This window comes from Suncus etruscus, chromosome 16 (assembly GCF_024139225.1).
Source record: "Suncus etruscus isolate mSunEtr1 chromosome 16, mSunEtr1.pri.cur, whole genome shotgun sequence".
NCBI classification, from domain to species: Eukaryota; Metazoa; Chordata; class Mammalia; order Eulipotyphla; family Soricidae; genus Suncus; species Suncus etruscus.
In genome coordinates this window covers 3,923,920-3,945,630 of record NC_064863.1, presented here as the reverse complement: position 1 = coordinate 3,945,630, position 21,711 = coordinate 3,923,920, and the positions used below count along the sequence as shown (strand labels likewise).

Here is a 21,711-nt window from a genome sequence, read left to right as displayed (position 1 = left end):
ACACCTTGTTATTGTCAAATCTGTTATACACATCATCATCATCATTATTATAAATTACTATTATTGTTACTCTTTAGTTTTGGGGCAGCTCTACAGAGTTACTTCTGGCTCTACACTCAGAAATTACTCCTGACAGGTTCAAGGGACTACATGGAATGCCAGGGTTGAACTCAGTCGGCAGCTTGCAAGGCAAATGCCCTACCTGCTGTACTACTGCTCTGGCCTCACAAGTGCTTTAAATGTACAATCTACGAGAGTTGCTTTCATTCACTTCTCTAAAATAGGTTTCCACTCCTGAAGCTATGAACACCGTCAAATCCAAAGATTCTTGTAACTATCAGCTTCTTTTCAATGTGTTCTTATGTCACTTATACCACAATATCTTGGGGTTCAAGTCTCATTTTCCATATTCCCCTTTAATACCACATACTAATCATTGCAAATACATATTTTTAGTCCAGAATTCACTAAGAGTCCTAGTTTATATTTCCTAACGTCAATTTAAATCAGAATGTTTAAAACTTAATTGAGTGACTATACACACACACACACACACACACACACACACACACACACACACAGAAATATTTGTTAACTCTTTCTTCTATCTTGGCAAGTAATACTATTATTTACAGTTGTCCAAGTATGGAAAATTATTGAAAATAACACCCTACCCTATTTCTTCTTTCAGTGATAAAAACCACAGTTCCACTTCCGACATCTGTAGGAGTCCCTTAACCTACATCATCAAGTTCTGATTTCAAGCCCTACTTACTCAAGTGATTTTTCAAACACAGAAACTCACCAGCTCATTCTATGGCTCAAATTTATTTACCTCTCAGGCTGGAGTGAGAGCACAGTGTTAGGGCATTTGCCTTACATGTGGCTGACCTGGGTTCGATCCCAGCATCCCATATGGTCCCCAGAGCCTGCCAGAAGTGATTCCTAAGAGCAGAGCCAAGAATAATACCTGAACATCGCCAGGTGTGCCCCGGCAATATATATATATACACCTCTACCTTTCTATAGCTGGAAGCAACTTCAAAAAAGACCATAATCATTCAATAAGATACAGGTCTACTGTTTACTTTGGGCTAAGATAGCAGCTATCACTTAGTATTTGAAGAGTCCAAAGATTTTTGTCTTGAAAGTGTAACACCTCACTCCGCAGCTCATTACCTCAAGAATATTCGTGGGGGCCGGCGAGGTGGCGCTAGAGGTAAGGTGTTTGCCTTGCAAGCGCTAGCCAAGGAAGGACCTCGGTTCGATCCTTCGGTGTCCCATATGGTCTCCCCAAGCCAGGGGCGATTTCTGAGCACATAACCAGGAGTAACCCGAGCGTCAAACGGGTGTGGCCCAAAATCAAAAACAAAAAAAGAATATTCGTGACTTTTCTTCATTTGAAAAATGTATAACTAGAAGAAAAGAAAACTTGTTTTGATGAGCAGCTGGCCATTTAATGTTGGCCAAAACCCGTCTAGATTTTGGAGGTCTATTGACTATTACAATATTGGCTATTATAATAGTGCAAAATAGTCCCACATTTATTTGGTCTATCCTTCCTTTTTTTTTTTTTTTTGTAGTTTTTGGGTCACACCCAGCAGCGCTCAGGGGTTATTCCTGGCTCCAGGCTCAGAAATTGGTCCTGGCAGGCACGGGGGACCAAATGGGGCACCGGGATTCAAACCGATGACCTCCTGCATGAAAGGCAAACGCCTTACCTCCATGCTATCTCTCCGGCCCCCTATCCTTCCTTTTGAGAGAAAAAAAAAAAAATCATTCAGCAACCCCTGCCCAGGAAATCTGTTTTCTGTAAGAAACATACAAAAGCATCCCAATTCCATTCTGCTGACATTCTGGATGGTTCCAATGCCCCAGAGGGGTGGAATAGGTGTGCACACAAAAGGAAACTATATGCAGTAGGACAATGAAAAAATACTGGCCTACTAAAAAATATCAAAAAATAAAACAAAAACAAAACCAGAGACAAAGAAAAAACTATCACATTAAAAATATAAACTATAACTTATAGTTTTGTACAATATAAACATGTTGAATTTTAAATACTACTTTATTCACATTTCAAATATATTCCCTTATTTTTTTTTGGGGGGGGTGGGGGGCACAACCCGTGATGCTCAGGGGTTACTCCTGGCTGTCTGCTCAGATATAGCTCCTGGCAGGCACGGGGGACCCTATGGAACACCAGGATTTGAACCAACCACCTTTGGTCCTGGATCAGCTGCTTGCAAGGCAAACACCGCTGTGCTATCTCTCTGGTCCCTATATTCCCTTATTATGAGACATGATCACTGAAAGATATCACTCTGCTTGAACATGATCTGTTCTTATTAATTAATGTTAAGTTTTACTTTGATATTAAAGTCTTATCATTCAAGCTATTCTTTGTTATAAGCACAAAGAAGAAAATTAACCTCACATTCTTCATTTCTTTAGTCACAGAAAATTAGTTTGAGAAAAGCAAACATTGCCGTCAACATTTAATTTATTATCTGATAAAATTTTGTTCTAAAAGCATGGAATCTCAATAAAAAAAAGTTTTGCTACTTTGTAACGACTTATTGATCATAGTCTGAAATCTCTTAAACTGAAATGCGCTACCTCCCAAGCAGGCACATTTTCTCTGAATTTCTCATTCACCATACAGCAGATTGACATCAAGTAGGCCTTGCTGGACACTTCTGGCGAGTAATTCATCCAGAGATAATTTTCAAGGTACTGGCTGTGAAGAGGTAAGAGACAGAGTATTTTATTAGTCAGTTACTACCTTTCACTGTGGTAGGACGCAACCTTAATTATATTTGGAGGGTAACACAAAGAATAGTAGAGTCTCACACAAAATTTGCTGTAATATTAATAATTCATTTTAACAGGGCTTATAAAAATGTTTTGGGGGAGGGTTGTTTTATGTTATTAAAAATCACAGCCATTGGTGCCTTTGATCTCTGCTACTTTCTTCTTCAGCCCCAATAGGTCTTAGTTCCTGTTATTTGCCAGGACAGTATGCTTTGATCTATTCTGGTTTTATGTTAGTGTCCTTCTGATTTTGATTTGTCTTCTTTAAAGTTGTCATGATACTAAGAAAAGGACACTTTTTTTTTGTTGTTTGTGGGTCACACCCGGTAGCACTCAGGGGTGACTGCTGGCTCTATGCTCACGAAATCACTCCTGGCAGGGTCGGGGGACCATATGGGATGCTGGGATTCGAACCACCATCCTTCTGCATGGAAGGCAAACACCTTACCTCTATGCTATCTCTCTGGCCCCGAGAAAAGGACACTTTAAGCATTAGATTTTCTGATTTTTTCAGCCTCAGTATTCTCTTTTCTAAAGGAGTGAGATCTTCTGAGGGCTAATGAGAAGACTAATTGAAATCAAGCACTCACAATGGAGATCTCGGGCACTCAAATTAGAAGCACCTTTGTGACTATAAACTCCAATGTTCTTCTACAAACATGGTAATTCTGCTTACACTGTTTTCTAAGAGGATCAAATAATACTATAGGAAGCATTAACATGTCTAGAAAAATGAGCAATCTGACCTCGGATGCAGAGTAGGTAGCAAAGTAACGTGAAGGAACAAAAAACTCTTGAGTATGGTGGCCGACACTGACATCATAGTCTTGCCAGTAACTGTGCCATCCTGAATCACTGAAATCACTTAACTTCTTGAATCCCAACTTCTTCCACATTAATAACATAATAAAATATCTTAGTGGCTAGTCAGAAAGGAGCTGCCTCAGATATAAAAACTTTGTGTAGCAGGAAAAATGAACTACAGAATGTATTTCAACTTATACCCACTGGCACCAAGAGGGAGCTAGAAAATTGTTCAATACTCACTGGCTCACTAAGTTCTTTTATGAAAATTAAAAAAAAAAACACACAAATTAAACTAACAACAGAATATCATCTGTGAAACCAAAGATATGATGCACACATGACAAATTCAGCCAATCACAGAAATATGAACCTTAAGAGTTAAATGACTTCTTTAACTGCAAGGGAATTCAGTTAAAATTTTTATCCCACTGCCATATTTTATTTATTTTTTGTTTTGGAGCACATCCATTGATGGTCAGGGTTTACTTCTGGCTCTGCACTCCGGAGTGACTCCTGGTGGAGCTGGGAGACCGTACTGGATACTGGGGGAAAAGGCCCCACTTGGCCACATTCCAAGTAAACATCCAAACCGCTGTTCTATCACTCTGGCCCCATAATGTCATTTTCAGTTTCATGGAAAAGAAGCCTTTCAACTCACCTAAATTCCAAGAGCATGATCTTTCTGATGGCAAATCTGTAAGTAAAAAAAAATAATAATAAAAACGTTTAGGAAACAAAATATTTCCGTTATGAATACAGATGCATTTTGAAATCTTACCTTAATATTAAATTAGTAGTCATGCTTAATATGTATGGTGTTAATTTTATTTTAGACTTGAGTATTTTGCTTCATGATAGGTTATTTTATTTTTAAAAACTATGAATACTTTCCTAGGTAAACTGTAATCTTACACTTATAATATCATCACACCATAATAAGAAGAATAATATTAAATAAGCCGAACAACCTTAATCAACATATATTTATTATATTGGTTCATAATTGCCAATACGTGCCCTGTTTCAATTTCTTATTTTCCTGGAGCAGGGTGGACTGGGTGGGTGGTTGGGGGGCGGTGCGTGTTGTTTGGGACACACCCAACAAAACTTCTGATTCTGCTCAGGAATCACTCCTGGGGTACTTTGGGGAATATTTGGTCCTAAGACTAAAAACCAGATCAATCACACACATGGTAAGTGCACCAGAGCAATATTATTGCTCCTGCCCTGTCTCAATTTCTTAAGCTCTAACCAACAGGCTCTTGCCTTTCATGTTTCTGACCTACACTGTCCCATCAGAACCACCAGAAGTAACCCACCAACAGAGTTAGGAATAAGTCAACCTCAACCAATAATAAACACTGATTAGCAATCTTTAATATTCAAGTGGAATTACTTCGAAATCATGCCCTCTAAAACGAACAAGGAGCACCTAAATTTATAACACAAATGTGGGAGTCAAACATTTCACATATTTTTGTAATCTGATAATAAAATCTGAAATATTAAAAAACTATGAAGAGACTATAAGATACAATAATTTAACTGAAATCTAGTGCACATGCTTATAGACACTATTTTTCACAGAAACCTTTGTTTTATATGACAATGTGATCAAGGGGTAGTCCTTCAAAGGCACATTCAAATCTCTATTCACTTAGCTAGTATTTTCTTTATTGGAAGTAAGGCAGCTAGACAGAACATTAATAGTAGATCCCCAGTCCTGAAAATCAAATGTGTGTGTACTATGAATATTAAAGCTCTAAGAGATCTTGCCTCCATCAAAATCCTGTTCTCCAGATTTCCAATACTGAAATACTTTCACTGAGAAAGCAATGTCACGTAACTTTAATGAAAATAAATTGAAGGCCTTTACTGTATCACATTATGCAAGAGCTTGCCAAAGTAATGAGAGATACGTGTGGAAACAATATCTTATGAGACACTCTGTTGATGTCTAGCTGCAGATATTTCCTTGAACTGCGCATTAGGTAACAGAATTCACTCTGTAATCATTATGTACAAAAGCACACTTTCAATTTCTCTAGCCACTACCAGGACAAAATGATGAAAAAACGGACTCATAAAATAGACCTATCTATATTCTGGTGTGTTGCTGTGTTAAATTGGCCACATCGTTTTAAGTTCCTTATCACAACTCCATTGAATCACTGTTACATGTCCTCACTTTATGGATAAAGAAATTAGGTATCATCTCCTTTAAATAGCATTCTTCAATATTATACTGAAAACTAAGTCTGACTAAGCAATTAACTTCTGCCAAATTTGTTTTCATTAAAGTTGTTTAACCTCCTTGACATGAAATATGATAGAAAAGATGATTTTAATATAGATTCAATTTCTTCATGTACAAAAAGAAAAAAGATCAGGCTTTTCAAATTTTAATAAAGAGCAAAGTGAAGTGTCTCATTAGACATAGATAAAAGCAAAACATGTTTTGCTTTTAGCAATCTTGATTTGATGGTACTCATTAAATCTGGAGCTTTATTATTCTGCCAGTAGACTAAGACAGAGAGTAAATAACTTAACTGAAGGTATAAATTAAACTGAAAATCCAATTACAGGTAACTAGACAACATGCCCTAAGAACTCTAAAGAAGAATGAAAAGTTGGCCCAAAAAAACTAAGGCAGACAGACAGAACAGCAGCAGGATCCTCTGTGTGACCTAGAAGAGCATTTTCACACCCAGATCAGTACACCCTGAGGAAAAGAGAAGTTCCAGTAGAAGGAGAGGGGTCTTCCAGTCACCCAATCCCAAGAAACTGAGGCAGAGAGAGTGGCAGCAGATTCCAATTTGTGTCTCAGAAGAGCCTATTTCATATACAGGTTGGCGTGTCCCAGAGAAGAACATGGCCACTCTACTTTGTTCCGTGGCTGTACATTTCTTCTGGTCAACGAGCCCCAACCCAACACATAAAAAAACACCACCACACTGCAGAATTCCCAAATGCTGCCAGGGTAGCTTCAGTGGCACCGAGTACTGCTGGGAACAAGTAGCACTGCACTGTGAAGCTACAACACTGACCATGAACCCTTACAGCCAGGATAAGAACTGCAGGGAATGTCCCACAGCCTCTAATGGGAAGCCTTCTGCACCACAACTCTAAAGTTTAAAAAAAAAAAAAAAAGTGTGAAATTTAGAAACACTAATCTGAGACAAAAACCTAGAAGGTAATATATTTCTCTTCAGCTGTAAGATTTTAAAAGTTCCTTCTAGTGAAAATTCTCCTGAAGACTTAAATAACAACAAAAAGTCCACAGTTATGATCACACTCAGAAGTTCACGTAGAATCCAATTTGGTTTCACGTAATTCCCATGTCTGAGAATTAAACTCATTCTTACCTTGATTTGACAATCTCCTTCTCATATATTTCTTCAATGACCTGTTATGAAAAGAAAATACATGTTTAGTATCTAAACTTTTCTCAGACCCTAAATTAACAAATTTGAATCATTAAGATTACATAAAATAGGTTTAGAAAAATTAGCAAACATTACTGTTATTAAGATAATATGTAAGAGATAATGCCTTTTTTTCTGGGCCTTCCCAGCAATGCTGGGGGCCAACAGACTACATCTAGTGGTTCGAGGCCATGAGGTGCCAGAAATCAAATCCAGGGCCCTGAGCACTCTTTACTTTACTATATACTATACTATACGATATGATACGATACGATACTACAGATCCTTAGACATATAAATCTCTACACTGAACAACTCACCTTCTCACCTTCTTTACCATTATTAAAGAAATAATTTTATCTCAGGTTGTCAGTACCTAACCAAACAAACAAAAAACCGTCAAGGATCTATCCCAAAGAGTCAAAAATGATATGAAAATGTCTATATTCACAGAGATTCTTTTATATATAGCCATTTAAAATTATGATAATTTGGGGCATTTGTCTGTGTTTTTGGTTTGGGGGTAACATCTGCCGATACTCAGGAGTTACAGCTGGCTCTGCACTCAGGCACTACTCCTGGAAGTACTCCGGGGATTACAGAATGCTGGAGATCAAATCCAAGTTGACTGTATGCCTGGCAGGTGCCCCTACCTGCAGTACTATCTCTCCAGCAGCAATAATGATGAATTTAAGACAATCTAAAAATCTTTAGATCAGAAATTCTACAAACACACGATGACAGAGATTGTCTAAGTGGTGGTCTTTATTTCCTATGTGAAACTTTATATTTTTCATGTTAATATGAGCATTTACTGGCTTGATAGACTATAACTGTAACATTAAAAAATATAAGCTACTTGGGGCCGGAGAGATAGCAGAGCAGTAAGGCGTTTGCAGAAGGACAGTGGTTCGAATCCGAACATCCCGTATGGTCCCCTGAGCCTGCTGGGAGCGATTTCTAAGCGTAGAGCCAGGAGTAGTCAGTCCCTGAGCGCTGCTGGATGTGACTCCAAAACAAAACAAAACAAAACAAATATATATATATATATAAGCCACTGAATCAACTGTTTATAAGAGACAGAAAGAGCATTCTCATTCAAAAAGTTTACAAACCAAAAACACCTACCTTTATATCAAACGGTGATTTTTTCTTGATATGAGGAGCCCAGTATTTACATGCCAACTGCAAAGAATATAAAGAGTAAGTCATGTTCATGGCACTATAAAGCTAGAAGAGAGATCATTTATGACAATCTTTATTAAAGGCATTATAGGCACTTAGGGATGAAGCACTTCTATTTTCTATAAGGTCTGTGTGGATATGCAGACATGCCAGTTGGCACCCTTGGTCCCAAATCATATACAGCCTAGTTAATGCCCGATACTGAATCCTGCCATTGAAATGTAAGGAAGTGAACCATGCTCCCCAAACTAAGCCTGCAGACAGACTCAACAGGACACAGTTCGTAAATCTGGTGAGAAAACAAGGAATGTGGTTCAAGTGTGAGAGTCTCTGTTCTAACCAGAGCACAGCCAGCATAACCCCTGCCCCATAATAGCTAAAAAATAATTGTCTGTGGTCACTTATCTCCATTATACAGATGAAGAAACTCAGAAATTTAGAAATATTGAGCTGCCAAAATTATTATTAGTTGAGAGTTGAAAACTAACTGAATGTCTTTGGTATCTTTTGACTTTTTTTTTAAAAGAAAGTTATTGTTTATTAATAAATTAGTGCACATCCAGACACTGAAAACCAAGTGTCTATCAGCAGTGTAACAAATAAAGAGAAAATAGACTTTTACCTGTAAGCTGTGCATATACATATTATTCATTCATTCATTTATTTTTGTGTGGGGGTTGGGGGCACACCTTGTGACAGTAAGGGGTTACTCCTGATTCTCTACTCGGGAATCACTCCTGCCAAAGCTCCTGGGATACCATACAGATAACATACAGAATGCCAGAGATCAAACCACGGTTGGCTGTATGCAAGGCAAGTGCCCGATCTGCTGTACTACTTACTGCTCTGGTGCCATAATTTTTAAACATATATATGCGATCTCTCCAAGTGGTTGGAGAGATTGCACGATATAAAGAAAAAATGTCGATACAAATTTTCTTTCTTTAGTGGAGTAAATAAAGTTTATTAAAACGGGGGGAAAAGAAAGCATGCTCAAGAGGGAATGTGCGCATGTCCAGAGTAAATGATCACATGAAATAAAGGAATTACACATTCCAAGCTGGTATGCAGAATGGACTAATATTTTTTTCTAAAGAAATAAGTTGGGGGGGCCGGGCGGTGGCGCTGGAGGTAAGGTGCCTGCCTTGCCTGCGCTAGCCTAGGACGGACCGCGGTTCGATCCCCCGGCATCCCATAGGGTCCCCCAAGAAGCCAGGAGCAACTTCTGAGCGCATAGCCAGAAGTAACCCCTGAGCGTCACAGGGTGTGGCCCAAAAACCAAAAAAAAAAAAGAAATAAGTTGGGGCCGGCGAGGTGGCGCTAGAGGTAAGGTGTCTGCCTTACAAGCGCTAGCCAAGGAAAGGACCACGGTTCGATCCCCCGGTGTCCCATATGGTCCCCCCAAGCCAGGGGCAATTTCTGAGCGCGTAGCCAGGAGTAACCCCTGAGCATCTAACGGGTGTGGCCCGAAAAAAAAAAAAAAGAAAGAAGTTATAAGGGACTAGAACGATAGCATAGTGATAGGGTGTTTGCCTTGCATGTGGTCAGCCCAGGATGAACTCCCATTCGATTCCCGGCATCCCATATGACCCTCTGAGTCTGCCAGGAGCGAACCAGCCCCCCAAAAAACCATAATACTGAAAATCTTCATTCTCCCTCCCCACTGCCCGGCCAACTCCATCTTAATGGTCTAACATGCTTAGCCATAGTTCACTTATACATCATTTCAATACTCTTCAAGCAACGGGTGCCAGGGCATTCAGCACTGCCTCCATGCCGTCAACTAGAAAGCACAGCTACTGTGAGGCCCAGGTGCCACAAGTGAAGCAAACCGCAGCTGTGCAAAAGCACAGCAAGCCCAGAAAACATTGCATCAAGTGTGCGGCCTTTTGATCCTTACAATAATAATAAAGAGGAGAGGAAAAAGATTCACATTCAATTGCCTTTTTCGCATTTCCAAGGGAAAGTCAACTAAGCATCTCACCTTTAACACGACCAAGACTCCAGATATTCTCCACTCAACTCTATCATTACTAAGCTTCCCCAAACCAGTAAGTGTCTGGATTATTCACTCAGCTGTTCGTGCTAAGATCTTTATTTTCGGGCCCAGAGAGATAGCACAGCGGTGTTTGCCTTGCAAGCAGCCGATACAGGACTAAAGGTGATTGGTTCGAATCCCGGTGTCCCATATGGCCCCCCATGCCTGCCAGGAGCTATTTCTGAGCAGAGAGCCAGGAGTAACCCCTGAGCACCGCCGGGTGTGGCCCAAAAACCAAAAAAAAAGATCTTTATTTTCTCTTCCTCCACCTATCCACAATGATCATCATTCTACTACTTCCTGGCTCAGAATGTATGCCTCCTCCATTTACGAATATAAAGGCCACCTTTCTTTCTTACGATGACTAAATGGTACCTTATTAGTACACCTTCTCTCCCCTTCCCCAATTACTATACATTGGATTCACAAATTCCACCCAAATCTATCCAAATCCTACAAACTCACTGGATTGCAATTACAATCTACTGTTGTTGTTGTTGTTGTTGTTGCTGTTTTCTACTTGCTTGTTTGTTTTAGACTTTTGGGCCATCCCCCATCGGCACTCAATGTTTACTCCTGGCTCTGCACTCAAGGGTCATTCCTGGCAGGGCTCAGGGGACTACACAGGAATTGAACCCAGTTGGCCACATACAAGGCAAGAGCACCAATAGCCCCATCTTTCAACACGTGCCACACTCCTTCCCCAATCTCCTGTATTTAAAACCAAATGTAGGACCGGAGAGACAGTATATCAAATAAGGTGTCTGTCTTGCACATAGCCAACCATCCCGTCTCAGAATGGCAACTAGAAGGGCCAGATAGATATCACAGCGGTAGGGTATTTGTTTTGTATGTGGCCAACCCAAGAGGGTCCTAGGTTCAATTCTCAGCATCCCATATGGTCCCCCAAGCCCGGCAGGAGCGACTTCTGAGTGCAGAGCCAGGAGTAAGCCCTGAGCCCCACTGGGTGTGACCCAAAAACAAAAACAAAAAATAACAACAGAAAAAAAGAACACCAACTAGAGTTTGAGCCTCAGTATAAGGTCCTAAGGAGATTCCTGGGTGTAGAGCCAGAAGTAATCGTGGAGCATCCCAGGTGTAGACTCTCCACCACCCAAAACAACACCAACAAAACAAATTTAAATTTCTTCTTCAACCTCCAAAACTATAATTTGCTACATAGCCTCAGTCTTCATATGGAACATTCCTGTGTCTACTAGTTCAATTCCAGCTACCCTCACTTTCTTTTACCTTCATGCTATAGATATTTGCATTTCTTAATTCCAGAGCTGTTTTTCTGTCCATCCCCCAAACTGGTGCCTTTTTCATTTCACACCAGGACTTGACTCAGAAGTCATCTCAGAGTGGACTGTTTTGACTACTTTTTAAAAAAAAATCCTATCCCAGTCACTACCACAGCACCATTTCATGTCCTGACTCTTCCTCTAAAATATAAGAACGGTGTGAAGAGAAAACCAATAAATAATGTTTACCACCAGAAAGAAAGGGGAAAGGGTGATATAACCTAGTGTAAGTTGTCAAGAATGGTGTGTCCAAAGTAACGTAGGTGGATGACAATCAATTAACCATACAAAGGGCTTCAAGAAGGTTTAAGGGGTGAAGCAAGCTTGGACATCAGAGCAAACTTGGCAGGGATGGAGAGTTAGAAAAGGAAAGGAAAGACAGAATACAACTCAAACACAAGACAAATCAAACAATGCTCTGAACGAGTTGGGTCATTATCTGAGAGGCAAAAGGAACTTCTGTGGTTACTGTAGTTCAGGAAGTCTGGTTTCAAAGTGGTCAAGCTTATGGAAGTGATGTACAAAGTTACAGCACCGCTTCACCACCAAAGTGTCCAAGATACTCCATCACTCTTTTAAAGTCGCTTCTAGTCTACATCCTCCTCTCCCGGTCACAAACCTCCCCACCTCCAATGCCTCACTGCTTGACTGTGCTGTACTCAAATACCCAACTTTAATGATCAACTCCACGCTGTCTGTTTTCTTGTTTTGTAGAACGACCAACTGATCAGACGCGACGCGCATGTGTGTTAAATAGTTCTGACAGCAGGAAGAAGGATGGGCTAGAGATCCAGAGCAAAGACCAGAACACATGATAAGACGTTTAGGTCCAACTGCTAGCATGGCAGCAAGCTGGCTTAAGTGATGCAGGCAGACTTAGAAGATATTTAGAAAGCTAAACTGTGGTGCCCAACTAAAGGGAAGACTCAAAGGGGACCCCAAATAGGCTGAGACAAGAAAATCACTTTCGACATTAAACTCCCAGACCTCCCACGCTATGTACCCAAAGAAATAGTGAAGACTAGGCAACTGCAGCGGTTATGGGCTTGTTCCCTTGTTCCGAGTCTACCAATTACAAGAGTACACAGGCTCTATCCGAATGCTCTCAGAAACTCAAGAAACCTGGGTTTAGAGGATAAGTCTATTTGGAGCAGGGGTCTTAGACTGTTCCCCAAAACTGTTCGAAACTAAATGTGCGGCTCAGACCAGAGAAAACGGATTATCCCTTAACACTGCGCTCAGCATCACTTCTGCCAGGCAATGTTCTTGCCAGTCTTGGGTAGACAGGGATGGGGGTTCCTTCTCCAACTCAATCCATCACTGAGCGAGTCCAGACTACAGCCAAGGTTGCGCAGAGGCTCTGTGGGGGTGTGTGCATGTGCGTGACCCTTTTGGGGTGGGTAAGTGTCCCCTTGTGTGTACATGTACACTTTGGAGTGTGTGGGGAATATGTGTGTGTATATACCCAAATGCATGTCCAAATGCATGTCTGCTCAGATACTAAAGAGTTGAGCGTTCTACAAAACAAGAAAACAGACAGCAAGCATCAAGTTGGCCATTAACGTTGGGCATTTGAATACAGCACAGTCAGGAAGTGGGGCGTTGGTGGGGTGGAGGTTTGTGACAGGGAGGAGGGGGACGGAGACTAGAAGTGACTTTAAAAGAGTGATGGAGTATTTTGAACACTTCAGTGGTGCTGTAACTTTATTTGTGTGTGTGTGTTTGTGTACTCAAATGCATATACAAATGTATGTCTGATCAGACAGTAAACTGTTGAGAGTTTTACAAAACAAGAAAACAACGTCAAATTGATCGCTAACAGCTGGCTTTTCAGTACAGCACAATCCATCAGTGAAACATTGCTGGGTGGGGGGCTGACAGGGAGGAGGAAGACATAGACTAGAAGTGACCTTAAAAGAGTGATGGGAAAAAAAAAAAGAGTGATGGGGTATCTTGAACACTTTGGTGATGCTTTGGTACTATAACTCTGTGTGTGTGTGTGTGTGTGTGTGTGTGTGTGTGTGTACCCAAATGCATGTCGAATGCGTATCTGACCAGACAGTAAACTATTGAGAGAAATGCAAAACAAGACATCAGACGACATCAAACTGACGATTCCCTTTTGACAGTTGACATCTGACGTGTGTGTGACCTTTGGAGTGTCTGTGGGTATGTGTGTACCCCAAAGCATGTCCAAATGCTTATCTGATCAGACAGTAAACTGCTGAGAGGTCTACAAAACAAGAAAACAAAGAGCATCAAACTGATGATTCCCTTTTGACAGCTGACGTGTGTGTGTGTGTGTGTGTGTGTGTGTGTGTGTGTGTGTGTCCTCTGGCGTGTGTGCGGGTTCTACATGTGCCCCTGAAGTTGACTTTCTTTGGGTCCCTGCCCTAGGCCTTCCCAGCACAACGGCCAGGTGCGCCTGAACTAAGGGAACAGAGGTCCCAGCGCGCATGTGCAGAAGGTCCCAGCGCGCATGCGTGTGAGGTGCGCACTCACCTGCGTGACGAACTCGGCGTTGATCTGCGCCACGGTCGGGGCCACGATCTTCTTGGGCGGGGCGGGCGTCGCCATGGCCGCGCTCTCGCTCGGCCGCTCGCTCTTTCTCTCTCCGAGCACCGGGGAGGGAGCTTCCTCTTCAAGCTCCGCGGCCGGCTCGGAGGAGGCGCCCCGACGAGGAAGAGCGCGCGCGGCCGCCCCTGGAGGCCCCCGCGGAAGTGGGGCCGAACGAGGCCGGAAGTGCGGTCGAACGAGACCGGAAGTGAGGGCGCGCGGTGCCGGGCTAGAGAGGCCCGCCCTCGCGCGCGCCCTCCCCCGCCCGCGCCCCCTGGTGGCCGCCGGCGAGAACACACCCGCCGCTTGGCGCTGGAAGGCGGACGGGGCCTAGTGGCAGAAACTGGGTTGGGCGGATGCAGAGAAATGGTGGTTGTAGCTTCATTGACTGGCAGTGTTGGGGCAAGTGGCAAGAGGTCAGAAACTCTGCCTCTCGCGTAGGGTGAGGGTTTCCCGTGCTGGCATCAGGGAAAAGTTCTAGTGTTTCTATCCGTTTGCTTTATAATGATAAGATATAATAATGATAAATATACAATGATATATTATTGATTTGACCATCATATCAGCAAATATTGCATACTATTGATTTATTGACATAATTACTATGTAATATTCATCGTAGAGTCTACATTTATATAGGATATGAATTATATCAGTTATATATAAATGTAGATTGTATAGCATTTATAAATTAATTATGGTCATCATCCTGCATGCAAGGCAAACACCTTACCCCCATGCTATCTCTCCAGCCCCAAATGTATATATTAATAAAATGATTATTATACATTATTGATATATTGCTGAGAAATATTATTATATCATAATATATTGTTGATTCAAGCACAGAACAGTGTAAGTTGGCAATGAACTATATGTGTTTAAAGCATACACTTTGATCATTTTTTGTTTAGGTATATTTGCATGAGAAACCAACACCAAAGTCATGGTAAAGAGCCTTATGACCACCGCTTACCTAAAAGTTTTCTCCAGTTACTTTTGCAAGCAGCCACCCCCATATGCAGGCAATTATTAACCTACTTTTCATGAAATAGGACAGGTAAATAAACTGTAGTGTTTATATAGGATTATACAGTAATAGGATTATATATAAATGTGGTAATTACACTAAGCACCTCTTATTCTTTATTTCCCACTCAATAATTTTGAGACTATGTTTACCACTAATTCAAAACAGTAATTTATTCCACTTTATTTCTTAGTGTTTATTTCTCTGATACACCCATATATTCCTCTATTTGTGGACAACCATGTATGTGGATCATTTCATTTGTTTGAGTATTGCAATAAAAGATACTATGGGGCCTGGAGAGATAGCACAGCAGCATTTGCCTTGCAAGCAGCCGATCCAGGACCAAAGGTGGTTGGTTCAAATCCCGGTGTCCCATATGGTCCCCCGTGCCTGCCAGGAGCTAATTCTGAGCAGATAGCCGGGAGTAACCCCTGAGCACCGCCGGGTGTGACCCAAAAACCAAAAAAAAAAAAAAAAAAAAAAGATACTATGAACATTCATGTATAAGTCAGGCAGGAAACATGCATATTTCTTCTTTATTAAATAAATACACAGGATTAAAATGCCTTAATTTTGTAATAGGTATATGTTTATCTTTTAAAGAAACTTCCAATTTTATTTAGTTGTACCATTTGATGTTCATGCTATCATGGCTGATGAGAGTTTCAGTTCATTTTTACCATCACTTTAATTTTAGCCGATCTTCCTTTTTAGACATATCACTCTATCTCCATTCACCACCCAGTTAGTGTTCCAAGTGGCCAATTCCAATTATCATCATCTTCGCGGTCCCATCTTTGCCCTAACTGTACTGCTCCACTATTTGTAGCAAACTTTCTACAATGGACTGGTCCTCTTGACCCTCCATTGGATATTGTCTCTGGATATCATTACCGCAACTATTTTTTTATTTTTCTTATATCCCACAAATGAATGTGATGATTCTATGTCTATCCCTCTTCCTCTGAACTCATTTCACTCAGCAAAATACCTTCCATATCCGCCTTTGCATAAGCAAATTGCATGACTTCATTTTTTTCCTAGCAGCTGCATAGTTGTGATATTTCCAGATCATTCTGGAAGCTCAATTTCTAGTTTTTGGAGGAATCTCCATATTGTTTTCCAAAAAGGCTGGGACCAGTCCTCATTCCCACCAGCAATGAAAAAGAGTCCCTTTTTCCCCTACATCTGTGTCAGCACTGGTTGTTCTTATTCTGTATGATGTGTGTGAAATGATACCTCATTGTTGTTTTGATTTGCATCTCCCCAATAATTAGTGATATGGACTAGTTTTTCATGTGCCTTTTGGCTATCTGTATTTCTTTTTTAATAAAATGTCTGCTCATTTCTTCTCCCCATTTTTGGATTGGTTAAGATGTTATTTTCTTGCTGAGTTTTAGCAGTACCTTGTGTAGATGTTGGACATTAACCCCTTATCTGATGGGTATTGGGTGAATAGTTTCTCCCATTTCAAAGATAGTCTTGTCATTGTTTCCTTTAAGGTGAAAAAACTTCTCAGTTTTATGTACCTCCATTTGTATATTTTGCTTTCACTTGTTTGAACAGTGAGGAGCCAGATATAGTACAGCGTGTTTGCATGCAACTGACTTGGATTTGATCCCTGTTTCCTATATGTTCCCCTGAACCCTGCCTGTAGTGATCTTTGAGCACAGATTCAGGAGTAAGCCCTAAGCACAATGGGTGTGGTCCCAAACACACAAACAAACAGTAATATTAGATTCACACAGTAAACTTGAGCAAAGTTACCTAGGCACTATCTTTCCAACTCCCCACTATCTAGCCTCCAGAGTGAGGTCCTTTTTCTCTGAATGTGCTAGGGAATTAAATGAAGTCAGGACTTCCTGGGCCAGAACAAGACATAGTGAATTTGAATTGACACTATTCCACTGGATTTGTGCCAACTCATGATATACCTGCTGTCTCCCTGAATAGGATAGCTTGTTTTAACTGACTTACAAGGGTTCTGTAAGATAGCAGCTGAAAGCTTGAAATTCAAGCCTTGAATGAACCGGAGCCCTAAATCTAATTCTATGGCACCAACACGGAGCAGCATTCATTTCAGGTCAGCATAACACTTACTTGGAGGAAGCTTTGTTAAATGCCTTAACAAAAAGGTATGGGAAATTATAATAGGACCAAATTTCAAAACTTGATCTTCAAAACAGGCAGAACTTCTGTTATATTACTCTGGAGAAATATCAAGAGCATATTGGTAATGATTCTATTAATCATTTGAAAGGCATCTGGATAAAAAAGTGAATTTAATTGAAGTTAACTGAACTTGAATTTTAATAAGCTTTCATAAGCCATATTTTAAAAGAGTCTTGAAAGCTAGGGAAAGGAAATTTTTATTTCTTATTGAAGTCTGCCAGGACTCCCACTGACTGGAAATGTACTTTTGGAAGATGCCTCTCTCAGGAATGGCAATAAGATGGCCTCGGGACTACAAAGTTGGGGATACCAGATGGTAAGCTACTCAAAATCTGAGAGAGAGGGGCCAGAGAGATAGCACAGCGGTAGGGCGTTTGCCTTGCATGCAGCCTATCCAGGACGGACAGTGGTCCGAATCCCGGCATCCCATATGGTCCCTCATGCCTGCCAGGAGAGATTTCTGAGCACAGAGCCAGGAGTAACCCCTGAGCACCGCCGGGTGTGGCCCAAAAACAAACAAAAAATTCTGAGATAAAGTAAAAATACCCAAACCTGTGTTAGTAGTAAAAGCATGGAAGACCTAGGGAAAATTGAAAAAGGAAGTGGAAAAAAATCTTAAATGAACGTATTTAAAAATTTTTCCCCTTCTCTCTTTCCTTTGTTGTTGATGTTGCTATGATGAGAGTTTGATTTAAAATGTGCTTGGCCATGGTACTTGCACATTTCAGTTATGATGCCCACAAAAATCACACTTCAAGATGTATTGCTTGCACACCCAACAGTGGTGTTGGCATGGTTGTATTTTTAGCTGTGCTGCTTGCGTCCTGCTTACTAGTGGGCTTGCACTTTAGTTGTGGTGCACCCTGGTTTCAGTGCTCACTGGTTGATCACATTTGTCAGGGCTCCCATTTTCTGGCTGTGGTGCTTGTGTATCTTTTAGTTGGGGTTCTTATCAAATGGCCTCACTCCTTTGTACAGTTTATAATTGACTGGCTGAGTGTATATTGAAACTGCTTGCAATGCCAGGGATAGCAGGTAGCAGCACTGCCAAGATCTTGCCAGAGGCATTCAATGGCTTTGAGAATTTGAAATGTCGCCATCTGCTTTCAAGACAGGCATTCCAGGTCAAGGAATCATTCTGGATCCTAAAGTATAATGAGACCATAAAGTACAACATAGAAGACTGGATAGAAAATATTCTTATTCTCACAGTGGTCTCTCCAATGATAGTAGGAAGAGTTGGATGTCACTTGTGGTGATATACTTGCCTCTGAAGGCCTGATAAGGTAGTCAGACCTTGTGGTGTTTGGGGTCACCAAGGCCACACTCAGATATACTCGAGGGTCACTTGGGCTATGCAGGGATTAAATCTAGGATTTCACACATGAAAACCACTTACTCCTGATCTTTAAGATCTGCCCTAGAGGGAGTTTCATATGCTAGACTGAGTCCAAAGTGGGTTTTCAAAGGAAACATGATTCCATTTTTATAGTTTGAGGTAGGTACAGGAGATCAAGGCAGTGATAAGCAATTTGCTAATTTACATATTTAATGTCATTCTTATGAATTTTAAGGCAAGAGGGGATTGTCAATGTCTTCTAGCTTTTAAATGTTATAAACGTAAGGAAGCATCACTTTAGAATATATTTATGTAATATACAAGATAGTATTTACCATCCCTCTTATCTCTTAGTCAAATTCTGTATGATGGCTTCAGAAATCCTAAAATTATATCTTTCAATAGTTTTTCTTTTATTGTGCATGATTTCTAAAATTTACATAAAGGAACAAGATTATTGAGGGGAAAAAACCCTCAAAAGGCAAGAGTGGTCAATAAAGTTGAACCAATTACTCAAGCCAAGGTAATACTAAATATTGGTCAGCTAAGACCTAACTTATCTATCCCTCAGCAGCCAAAATGGACAGATGAGAATATTCTGATATGGTTAAGTCTGTTCATGACCATCGGTTGGAGCTACTTAGCCTGGTCCCACCCAGTCTATGTGACATTCATTCTGAGGGAAAGATGTTCTAATTTGACCATAAAATGGGTATTTCCAAGATGTAGTAAGGAACTTACCAGGACCAAGAAAATGGATGTAGAATTAGGAATGGAGAAAATATTCACAGATTCATGATAAATTTTCAACAACCCTTACCATAAAGAAAAAAAAAAACACCAATTTTCAACAACCCTTACCAAAACGTAAAAGAACAGCAACAAAAAGTGTAAACTATGATTTTGTTCTAAACAGTATCTTAAGGTATGGTAAACATCTTCCTCCTACATATACGCACAACTTAATATTTGACCAGTTTTCATATCAACTTCTGGCAATCTCACACCTAAGAAAGGACGCTTAATGTGCCTTGGTTTTGCAGTGGTTGGTTCAAGAGTTTGAGAAAAAATCTGGCAGGTAAAAGACAAAAGTTTGTAGTAGAAATCTAAACAAGTTATTTTTTTGCTTTTTTTTTTTTTTTTTTTTTTTTTGCGGAGGGGGGTCACACCCTGGAATGCTCAGGGGTTACTCCTGGCTCTATACTCAGATATCGCTCCTAGCAGGCTTGGGGCACCATATGGGATGCCGGGATTCAAACCACCGTCCTTCTGTATGAAAGGCAAACGGCCTGCCTCCAAGCTATCTCTCTGGCCCCTCGTTGTTTTTTTTTTTTTTTTTAACCACTTCTCATTCACTCCCTGTCTCACCCTATTCCTTTGAAGGAAGCATGTAGTCCTTATTGTAGATGAAACATCAAAGTGAACAAGAAATAGCCATGTAATGAAAGACAGAGCATACTCAAGTCATTTAAGTCAGTAAAGGTTTCTTTACTGATTATTTTTGGGTGAAAAGCAGAGAAGCTTTGAGAATTCCTGTTGGGTTGGTTTTGATCTCAACAAATCGAAAGGAAAATTCATTCCAAGAATGAATGCTTTTATTACCAGTTCAATTTTTCTTAAATTCCAGTATCCCTAGAATTCTGAAACCTATCTGACAAGAAAAAAAAGGAAACTCAAGATTGTAATGTTCCCTCTTTCCCAAAGCTCTTAATAAGCAGCTATTCTGCATCAGAAAATATTTCATACAATTATTATTTGGTTTATAGGCCACACCCGGCAGCGCCCAGGGGTTACTCTGGCTCTGTGCTTAGAAATCACTCTTGGCAGGCTCAGAGATCATGAGATGATAGGGATCAAATCCGGGTGTACCGCATGCAAGGCAAACACCCTACTCGCTGTGCTATTACTCTGGCCCCATAAATATTTCTAACAAAATGTTTCTGTAAGGGACCCACGTAACTTCAGTTTGTTTTCTTGCAGATTTTAAATACCTTTTCTCCCATAGTCATAAAACACAACAAACTTCTATTCATTTCAATTTATTCTTTGAAAAATGTAAGAATCCTTAATAAAAGATGATGGCAAGAAGAAAAACAAGAATAAGCATTGGATAAATTAGCTCTTTATTTTTTTCCCCTTTGTTATTGTGATGGTGCACTGGACACTAATTACTCAGATGCAATGTTTGCAGACTTGTTAGCATGCACCAGGGCTTGCATAGTTCATTGATGTAGAGGATTACACCTGTAGAGCTAGGGATAATGTGTAGAATGGTGCCCAGGATCAAACTCAAAAACTTCTGACTATCCTGCAGATAGATGGTCTGCTATTGAATCACATTCCTGGGCACCTAACTAATTATTTAGCATTTATCTGGAGAGAAAGGCCAAAGAGAAGGTCAAATGGGTGAGTAACATAACATATGATAGGCAACAAAGTTAATAATGTTTTTTGTAGGCGATAAGCAATTCTCAGAGACATGATACAAACAAGGGAATAAAGACTGAACGCTCATATAAGGAAGTTCAATTCAGGGTGGATTGATGTGGGCCCAGGATGGTGCTTCACTCTGAATATATTGTTCCAATACTGCTTTTCTTTTCTTTGTTTTTTTTTGGGGGGAGGGGGCACACCCGAAGGCGCTCAGGGGTCACTCCTGGCTGTCTGCTCAGAAATAGCTCCTGGCAGGCACGGGGGACCATATGGGACACTGGGATTCGAACCAACCACCTTTGGTCCTGGATCAGCTGCTTGCAAGGCAAACGCCACTGTGCTATCTCTCCGGGCCCTAATACTGCTTTTCTTAAAAAATTTTTTCTAAAGCCCAAACTCTTTAACATCAAGCTTTATTTTGAAATTTAACATTTTCAAGAACTGTAACCTTCATTTACTTTCCTTCAAAAACATACATTTTATGTGAAAACTGTAGGCCATATCATAGAACGAAACAAGGAATATTCCCAGTAACTCAGCCAATTGAGCTGCTTCAGTAAATAACCATGCTACAGCCCAGAAATACCCAAAGAAATTCTTTT

General features: G+C 40.6%; 1 protein-coding gene across 1 annotated transcript in view; it reads right to left on the bottom strand.

Annotated features, from left to right (window-relative positions):
- AQR (aquarius intron-binding spliceosomal factor) overlaps positions 1 to 14,155 on the bottom strand; it is a 95,310-nt gene extending 81,155 nt beyond the window's left edge. Inside the window, exons 1-5 of the mRNA XM_049789783.1 lie at positions 14,079 to 14,155; positions 8,178 to 8,234; positions 6,990 to 7,030; positions 4,283 to 4,318; positions 2,623 to 2,743 (exon numbers count right to left, since the gene is read on the bottom strand). Coding sequence (XP_049645740.1) covers positions 2,623 to 2,743; positions 4,283 to 4,318; positions 6,990 to 7,030; positions 8,178 to 8,234; positions 14,079 to 14,153 — 330 coding nt within the window. The 5' untranslated portion in view covers positions 14,154 to 14,155. The remainder of the gene's footprint in view (positions 1 to 2,622; positions 2,744 to 4,282; positions 4,319 to 6,989; positions 7,031 to 8,177; positions 8,235 to 14,078) is intronic.
- Between the last annotated feature and the right edge of the window lie 7,556 nt (positions 14,156 to 21,711).